Genomic DNA, 9,887 nt, shown 5'->3' with positions numbered 1-9,887 from the left:
GACTCGCTGCAAGTTAAGAGCAGCAGCAGTGGGAACAGTCACAGGAAGTTCTATCTTGCCCTGTAAGTAATAGAAGGAAGTTTCTTACACGGAGGTTCCCTGGAGGTGTGTCTCCTGGCAGTTGATTGACATTGGCATCTTAAAAAACCTAGAAAGTTCTAATAAAGTTTGTCCTGCAATCAGGATATATAATCTCTCCTCATGAAGTTTTTCTTCATGAGCTGCTTTTCTTCAGAGCAGGCAATACACTGTCCTCTCTTCTGGCAAGCAGCCTGTTTTCTGTGATTTCATTTTAAAAGATGTTTTCTCTTGCATATAGGAGGGAATTGCAGCTGCTTGGATAGTAAACGGGCAAGGCAAATTTGACTTCACTGATCTAGTACATATGTCTTCTTCCTAGCATGCTCACTTTTCTCTACATCCTTGATTTCTGAAGCCCCATAGAAGAATCAACCTCCTTTCTGCAACTTCATGCTACTGTTGTGCTCCATGCATTGTATCTCTAACCAGGAATAAGCAGAAAGAACTAGAGGCTGTGGTTTTAATCTCTTAAAAACAAGAATGCAGCATCATGTGAACAATCACAGAAATGTTGGAAGGAAAATACATTGTTCCATTTGACCTTCTGCTTATTTGCAACACAGTAAATAGGAATAACTTGTTTTTAATCTGATCTGTTCTTGTAGAAGCTAGTAACTAGCACCAGCATTTTCCACTTGGCTCTGTAGCTGTGAGGAGTAGCTATGGATGATTCTGAGAGGAAGACTGAAGTAGTACTGCTCGCCTGTGGGTCCTTCAATCCCATTACCAACATGCACCTAAGGCTGTTTGAGCTGGCTAAAGACTACTTCCATGGAACAGGTAGGATGGTGATTTATATCATTGAGAACAGCTCTGATAACCAGACACATACGTATTAAGGTGCATGTTTTGTGTAGATGAATGCCTGTTTGACCGTGACAGGTATTTTTGGAGATACTAATTAGATATCAAAGCCAGTATGTTTGTATGTAGCACACAAAATTGTGTAAGCCAAATACATGAGAGAACAGCCTTATATATGCATTGTTTATAATTAATTTTAATGAGTTCAAGTATGAGTTTTTAAATTTTTCTTTACAGCAATAAATCTTTCTAATACATGTTACTAAATCTTTAATTGTGCTGCCTTGCATAGTGACAGAAGTGCACTGTATTTTTCCACTGGGCTGGCTGTCAGAGCTGGCACTGGTGTTTGTAGGGATTACTGGGAATAATTATGTAATAGTTTAAACACAATGCAGCGGAAGTAACATCTGCTCAACCACTTTCCGTGTTCCTGTGTGTTGTGTATTTTTCCACAGGAAAATACAAAGTAATCAAAGGGATCATTTCACCAGTAGGGGATGCATATAAGAAGAAAGGTCTGATCAGTGCGAATCACCGAGTGACTATGGCAAAACTAGCAACAGAAACCTCAGACTGGGTGGAAGTTGATGAGTGGGAAAGCAGCCAGAGTGAGTGGTTGGAAACACTAAAAGTTTTAAGGTATTCTTTAGTGAAACCCTAAAAATCTGAAGAACCTGTAGAAGGATAAGGATGGTGTTAGCTCTGACGAGTTAGAATAATAGCAGGCTAGCCCCAAATCAAATGGATAGACTCAGTGAAGTCAGACGTACCATTTATATGAGCAGCATAAATGAAAGATTGCACCATTAGTCCTAAACGTACAAAAAATGACCCTGTGAACAATTTTTAAGATACATTGTTTCTTAGGCTTTGTTCAGTTTTTGTGCTCAAAATGTGTTTGTGAGGAAGGACAAGAGGGTGGACCCATGCTATGCAGGCTTCCCTCTATTGAGTCTGAGGGTGCTATGCTGCCTATTTGTGCATTTAAAGGCTGGCATGAGCCTTGTTTGAAGGAATATATTTGTTTAAGCTTAAAGTTTTTTACTTTTTCAGCAACTTCTACTTCACTGAGATTCTTCTTTTTAAAATGATTTCTTAGCAAAAAGAAACCAACCAACCTTGTGGTTGTTGCTTTGAAACCTTTGCATTCTGACCATCTTGTGACCCAACTCTTACAAGTCCCTGTCCCAGCAGATCATTTCTTGAATGGATTGCAAAAGTACTGCAGGAGGAAGTGGTGAACAATTATTTAGTAGATCCCTATATTCTACATTTTTAACATACTTAAAATACATTGTTTTGCAGGTACCATCATCAAAAGCTTTTATCTCCTGATCCTACTAATAGTCTGCAGAATGCTGTACCTTTAACAAAGCCAGGACGGAAGAGGAAACATGAACCAAACAGACATGACCCCATTAAAAAGAAAAATCAGAGTCCAGATATAAAAAGTTAAGTCTGTTTGCAAATTAAATGGCACTATTGAGTAACTTTTTAGATGTTAGTTCTTAGTTCTGATTTCAATGAATAAGTTTATTCCCCGAGATCCCAGAGCATAAAGATGTAGGCTTTGTAGGGAGACTAAGGATTAAATATCTAGGGCATGAAAAATAGTCAAGATAATAGAAATTTGAACTGAAACATGTCTGAGCTCTTCATTTTACCTGCATAACTTTGCTAAATTGTAGTTACAGCTGAGAATGTTGGATCATATTATGAGTTGCTGAAGAAAGAAAGGGCAGGATTAAGTCTTGAAATTCAAAATGTATCTGGATACAGGATAATTTTAAATTGTAATTGAAAACACCATACAAAAGACATAGCTTGGTTTTGTAATTTTAGGTAGCATTTATTTTGCTTATTGCTTTTAGATCTTAATTTTAGTTCTTTAGCTTAACATGTACATTTATATGTATATATATAGACTTTGACTGACCTTGATCAATGACCACGTTAATCCTTTATATTAGCAAATATTCTAACTTTTTCCCTCAAGCCTTTCCAAGTTCTAAAGTTTAATAGATACTGGGTTTTTTTAGTTGTATTTTCTTTCCTTTTACAAAATCCCCTCTGCTCCCTGTCCTGTAAGACCTAGCTTCCCTTCTGTAACTATCTGGAATGAAAGTTAACAGCTTTACAGTATCCTTTTACACTTAAGTGTTCTCTATATTTTCTTTTACTTTGATCCTCACAGTGATTGATTTACCCCAAGGCTAAATGAGCACATAAATTTTCCAGTCTTTTTGAACAAATGGACTCCCATAACATTTTTTTACAAAAATCCTGTATTGAGGCTACTAAATATAAATTACATACTCTGAATCTTGTTGTTATTTCATTCCATTGTCTCAACCAAAGATGCAGAGAAGTGGCCTAGAAATTAAACATCCCCATTGAGTTGGATAAAATCTGGTGGCCTAAACGAAGCCTTGTTTCTCACTTATTTTTCTTTTTAAGATGTCCCACAGGTTAAACTGCTTTGTGGAAGTGACATGCTGGAATCTTTTGGGATCCCAAATCTATGGAAGTTGGAGGACATCACTGAAATTGTGGAAAATCATGGCCTTGTATGCATCAGTAGGGCTGGAAACAACATTCAGAAATTCATCTATGAATCTGATCTTTTGTGGAGACATAGGAATAACATTCACCTTGTGGAAGAATGGATCACAAATGACATTTCTTCCACCAAGATTAGAAGAGCACTGCGGAGGGGTCAGAGCATTCGCTACCTTGTGCCTGATGTGGTTCAAGCATACATAGAAAAACATGATCTGTACAGTACAGAGAGTGAAGACAGGAATGCTGGGGTTGTCCTGGCCCCCTTACAGAAATATGCAAGTCATTCCAAGAACTAACAGGCACTATACAACTTAATTTCTGCTGTGAAAGAAGCTTCAGTACATTAAAATGTGTTTTCTAGGGCTTGGGTTTTGTTTGTTTTGAGTTGCCTTCCTTTCACATATGCAGCCTGTTCATCTGCCATTATATAATTTAGTCCCAGAAATGCCTTTTGCTTTACTTTTCCACTCCTGTTTTCAGAGCTGGATGTTAAGCTCAGCGCTGTTTCTAACAGAAGGACAGACTGATTTACAGCTATCAATTTAATTGATAGAAGTTAATATAGTATCATTGCACTGATTCTGGGACAATCATCCCTTTATTTAAAATTATAAATGAGCTTTTACATTTAAGCCAAATGTATATAGAACTGTTTTCTGTAACTGGAGTTGAGCAGAAATGGTAGGATATTAAGACTGTACATAAGTGAAATGTTTTTCTTTGCTAGAAAGATTTGGTTTTGAATCTAACAATATATTGCCTGCATTATGTGAAAAAAAAAAACCTGGAGAGGCACTATGAATGTAATGGTGATAGCATTCTACCTCTCTTTTCCACCATCCCATTTTTCTTTGCATTTTGTGTCAAAAATGTCTGGGTTTCCAAGATGCTATATCAAGAGCCAATAGCTTTTTCATACGCTCTCTGTGACTCTTCACATTTTTCAGATCAACAAATCCAGTGAATGTGAGACTGTCAGGGCAGGAAGCCTAGATGCTGTTGCATAATGATAGAACCAGGGACATATTCCAGAATCATCATTGTGACAACCTGTCATCCTCCTTCCCTGGGCAGGGGATCCCCAAAAATGCTGAGGCAGAGGTCTAGGCTCCCCTAGGAGCTTAGGGGGAGACTGGAAGCTGGATGCTAAACACAGAAAATCATGGGTGGCCCTAGGGCCTCCAAGGCTCATACAAAACCCAGCAGGGGAGCTGATACACTCTCAAGAAAAGCTGTAACCTGTGGTGAAGCTAGTGTCAGGCATGAAAACTTCGAGCCCCACATGAAATTCTGCAGCTACCAACACTAGAACATCTCTGTTCTGCTAGTTCCAGCCTATAAAGGTGGCTCTCTACAGAAAATCTACAAGAAGATGAGTGTAATAAAACTGAACTGTGACAGAAAGTGGCATCAAGAATTCCTGGGTTTTTTTCTTGGTCTTTCCTGCATCAAATGTGCTCAGTCTGCCATTTTTCCCCCTTGAGCTCAGGCAAGCTTACACTGCACCTTGCTAATGAGGCTGAGTTTATTTATCATCAATTGTAATAAAGGTACTGAAGCTAAATTATACCCCCTGTGACACCTCAGCAATCAGACTTCTATGACTGAGGATAACTGTCATATTGATGGTGTGTAGGAAAGGACAACACCCACTTTTCTCTTTTGTTTGCTCTCTGTCTTTATCACTGAGAATACAGGGCAAGACATTTATTGTCAGCCCTCAAGTCAACCAGTGTGCTTCTGAATAAACAGCAGATCTTTCTAATGGGAAAGCACCCTATTAATGTGGTCACTTTTCAGAGTAAAACTGCACTTTAAGTCTAGGTTTATTCTCTAAATAATGATGCTGGTGTGTGTTGATATACTTTGTGTAATTCCAGAGAAGATGCAAATTCAATAGGATGCTTTATAAAGCTTTGGTCTTCAAACAGTTATATCTTACTGGGTTTTAATGTAGTTATAGGTATGTATTTCTAGAGTGTGATGGGTCTTTAAATAAAATAAATTGCAAGTAACACGCTAATTTTAGTCATCATGTTATTAACCAAATCTTAAGTCTGATGACTGCATAATTTTTAAGTGGGTAGAATGATGTCAGTACAGTTTTGTCTGTACAAAACAGAATATTGTTCAAAAACTACACTTGACTGCCGAGTATGGATCTGTTTTACCAGTGGGATCCAGAAACCTGCCTGTTACAACACTAGGAGTAAGCATACACATCTACTGTTCCAATCTGTTGTAAATATCAGCATCACAGTCAGTGGTGTGGCCAGATAAAATTTTCAAGAGGGAACTAGATCTAACATCTATATACTTGAAGAATTAAAGTTGGTGAATCATGCAGTTCATAAAAGTTATAATGCATTCACAGATGTTCTGCCAACAAAAAAGTTGTGTTTTTTTTTTACATCACTGAGATGCAGACAATCTGCATAATCTTCATTTTCAATTAAAATGTTGTATCCAGGCTTTTATAGAGGATTTATCCAAGTACTGACTTCTCTTTACTTGGAGGAGTCAGTAGTAGTGCAACAATGCTTTACTACTATAACCACATAATAATTTATGGGTGAAAAGTTACTATTTAGGCCCAGGGGAAATATTAATTTGCATTTCTCTGTGCCATTCCTAGTTTAGGATAGATTAGACAACGTTACCCATCTGCAAACAGGAAACCAGCGTTGACGTCCTGCTTCCCTACTCACATGATTCTGTGAGTCATATAGGTCAACTGTCAGCTCCAAAAATGTAGCTAAAGTTCAGGAAAACTTAATTTTCTCTTTAAAATACTATATTTCTGGCTGGTAAGGCATCTGAGAAAATGAAGAATTTTATATATGTATGGTCATTTAACTAGGATATAAATAGCATTAAAGAAACAGGGACACAAAGAGTAAACTGTTATGGTAGAGCTGTATTGAGAGTCGCATCAGAGAGTAACATAGAAACAAAGTTTGTCTTTCGCTTTCTGTTATAACCACTACACAATGCTATTGCCTACTATTCACTGCAGACATTTGCCAGCAAGATAAAATCCTTATTTCTATTGATGTGTCATAGGTACTGCTCTAAAATTACCTGAACATCCACAGTTCAACAGTTAAGCCCTGTCTGTTCAAATACAAGACATGTACAGTGGGCAGATCACCTTCTCAACAAATATGTAAATTTCAGATTGTAAAGCCACTTATCTAATACACATGCAGGGAATGGTAATAATGACAAAATCTGTAACAGATTTCCTTACGTGCACACAAGTCGGACACAAATGGTCTAAGACCAGTTTTTGGTTTGCACTGAGACTCTTGGGTTATTAACATTTGCTCCACACACAGATTTCAGAGATTGTGAACTTTTCCCTCCAGCCCAGCTGAAGCTGATCCACAGATACCCTCTCACCTATTGGCTCAGCACTAGGACCCTTCCCCGCCATCAGGAAGGCTCTAGGATGTAATCCCACCCACACTCTGCCTTATATAAGGCCTGGTTGAAAAACTACTTTATTTTTACTTTTTGGTCAGAGCTTGAGTAACTCTTCTTTCCACCGTCTGGCAATGCCTGTGGATTTCAGTGGAACCTGGAACCTTGTCAGCAATGACAACTTTGAAGGTTATATGGTGGCTTTGGGTAAGTGAAAATCCCTGATTCTGTCTTTTCTCACTTCACGCATCAAGGTCCCCTTAAGTTTTAGGAGTCTGAGTTCTTCTATAACCTAAATATTGTTAAAGTGTTTTGTTGTTTGTTTTTTTTCCTCTGAAAAACAATGGAAGGATCTTTGATAATTGATAAACTGACAGCATTAACTGCACTACAGCCTGTCAATCAAGTGTCCTTGCAGCTTTCAGAAATTTCTCAAGCCTAGTACTTGTTAAAAGTAGAAATTCTGTATAGTTTTCATCAGAAACAGGGAAGAGTTTGGTCTCTCTGCTCAATTTCTCTTGCTCTTGAGCACAAACTTGCAGAACCTCTAATGGTAATTAAGTGCTAGTTAACAAAGTGCTTGGGTATTTGCCCCTTCCAGACAGTTGTTTAGCTTAGTGTAGTTTATCTTGAACAGCTTACAAAGGACTTCCCTCATTGTTGCGATTTGTTGATAAGTCTCTCTAACTGTCCCTTTTCTGGAGTGCTTGAAGCTCTTACCTCCTCAGATCTTTTACAGACAGAGATTAATGGTGCTTTAATGGGGAACTAAGAAAGTTCTTGGTACTTCATTAGCTTTCTTGTACAAAACTCACTGCAGACTGTGACAGCAGGCAACCTTCTGTGCTGCCTGTTCTCCCTCTCCCACTGCTTTTTGCCTTTTTGACTTGTGTCAGCCAACGACAGTATTATTGTCTCTTGCTGGTTACTGTATACACAACTAGAATAAAAGAAATTTTCTCGCTGTATCTACACTTAAATTGTCTATTTAGTATTGTTAACATGGTGAAAGAACCCTTCTCTGGTGAAAAAACCTTCTCTGGTTCTAATTCTGCTGTTATCAATTAGAAAAAAAAAAGGGTGCTCCTACAATGAGAATTTACTCCTTAGTGTGAATACTTAAGTAATATACTTTGTATTTATATGTTCTTATAGCTATGTTAAAGTTTAATGAGTATGGCTGTTGCTAGTATTGAATTCAAAACCCTCTGCTAAAACAAACTAACCTTGTAACCATGGTTTCCTCTAATTAAACAAATATTCCCTAGATAATTAGGAAAAACTCTTAAGAACATCAGGATTCTGTTATATTGGATCATTAGAGATAAGCAGGAAATCTTTTGACGAGTGTGATGTGTTTTAGTTGCACCTAAAAAGTGTTAATAGGAAGTGGCATGTCCTCAAAACAAGGCTGAGTAATTAATTTAAGGACTGCCTTTCATTTTATTGTATTTAGGGTATAGGGTGCAAAGGTTTCTTGTTACTTTACAGAATGCCTTTCTTCTGACAAAGGATGAGAAAAGGCATTAACTCTTCCCTCTAGCTAAGCAGGGGTTAAATCTTAAGACTAAGCTTGGGGTGTCTGCATGAGGGAAAACTAATCTCTCACACTCTCAAAGGGACTCCTCCCAGTTTAGGATTTAAGTCCTAGAAATCTGCCATAGGAGTTGTGCAACAATTGAGTAAAGGTTTCCAAAGAGTAAAATGTACAAGAACATGACTTGATCTTTGTAACATAAAGCTTTAAACAAAAACAACCAAAAAAATCCCACTCAAACAACAAAAACCTTGTACAGCAAAAAGGTCAGACTATCTCAGAAATCCATCTACTAGTAGTACAGGTAAGTCCTGGCTGTCAAAATAGCTGGTGAGAAATACAGCTCTGACCTTTTTGTCTCCTGTCCAAGGTATTGACTTTGCAACACGCAAGATAGCAAAGGTGCTGAAGCCTCAGAAAGTGATCAAACAAGATGGTGATTCATTTTATATCCATACCACGAGCACATTCAGAGATTATTTGCTTCAATTCAAAGTTGGCGAAGAGTTTGAAGAAGATAATAAGGGCCTGGATAACAGAAAATGCAAGGTAAGACTGAACATACAAAATCAAGAGGCTGTGACAAACTTAAGTTGCCGTGGTCACTCCAAGTACTTGAGCTGAAATTGTTTGAAGAATAGTATTTGTAATGCAGTGTAGAGGTAGCTGCCTTAGTTACAAATAAGGAGTTCCACTTTCCCTCAGGAGAGGTATTTAAGTCCCTTTTTATCCAGGAAAAAAAGGGCATTGCCTAGAAGTATATTGCAGAACTGAGACCTACAGAAACACTTCTTTGTTTCATCTTCCACAGAGTCTAGTTACCTGGGAAAATGACAAACTTGTCTGTGTCCAGACTGGTGAGAAGAAGAACAGGGGCTGGACTCACTGGCTTGAAGGAGATGACCTCCACCTGGTATTTACTTCTGATTTCTACTAATTCTGTCTCTGTATGACAAAACCAAGATTTATAATGTGGTCATGGTATGCAGAAGTCTGCTTCTAATGCTGTAATATATGTTATGAATGGTACATGGTGAACACATTCTGCTCTATTTTAGTCTAGCTGGAACAACTCCATAGTTTCACTGTAATGTACAGTTAAATTCAGAATGTTAAGCACAAAGATTAGCATGGCAGCAGAGTGGTGGTCAGTAGTCATGGCAAAGGATCTATATTAACTGTCAGAAGCAGTTCCTTTGATTAGTATATACTTCTACACTTCTGTTTTGTTGTTGGTTTTTGTTCTGTTTTGTAGGAGCTTCGTTGTGAGAATCAGGTATGTAAACAGGTCTTCAAGAGAGCTTGAACACGTGTCCTGGTTCCTATAGGATGAGACAGCTACACACAGGAGACCATGCAACATCGAGTCCTGTGATGGCTGCATGGACCAGATCCTACTCTGTGTACCTATTAACCTAAATGGTCTGATGTTTCTGGCTCAGGAAATAAGTCTGCTGTTGCCAGTGTTAAAAATCTG

General features: G+C 38.0%; 2 protein-coding genes across 2 annotated transcripts; both read left to right on the top strand.

Moving 5' to 3' along the window:
* Positions 1-743: 743 nt before the first annotated feature.
* On the top strand, positions 744-3,746 carry NMNAT1 (nicotinamide nucleotide adenylyltransferase 1). The gene is made up of 4 exons (XM_010005148.1): positions 744-861; positions 1,344-1,527; positions 2,194-2,339; positions 3,346-3,746. Exons 1-4 carry the CDS (start codon positions 744-746, stop codon positions 3,744-3,746), a joined length of 849 nt encoding a protein of 282 aa, XP_010003450.1.
* A 3,261-nt stretch (positions 3,747-7,007) lies between these two features.
* Positions 7,008-9,887, top strand: RBP7 (retinol binding protein 7, cellular). Its single transcript, XM_010005147.1, has 4 exons — positions 7,008-7,080; positions 8,781-8,959; positions 9,222-9,323; positions 9,666-9,887. Exons 1-4 carry the CDS (start codon positions 7,008-7,010, stop codon positions 9,714-9,716), a joined length of 405 nt encoding a protein of 134 aa, XP_010003449.1. The 3' UTR covers positions 9,717-9,887.

This window comes from Chaetura pelagica, unplaced genomic scaffold (genome assembly GCF_000747805.2).
Source record: "Chaetura pelagica isolate M959 unplaced genomic scaffold, ChaPel_1.0 scaffold159, whole genome shotgun sequence".
In the NCBI taxonomy this organism is placed as follows: Eukaryota; Metazoa; Chordata; class Aves; order Apodiformes; family Apodidae; genus Chaetura; species Chaetura pelagica.
Note: the sequence above shows the minus strand (reverse complement) of the source record. Positions and strands in the feature narration are given on the sequence as shown.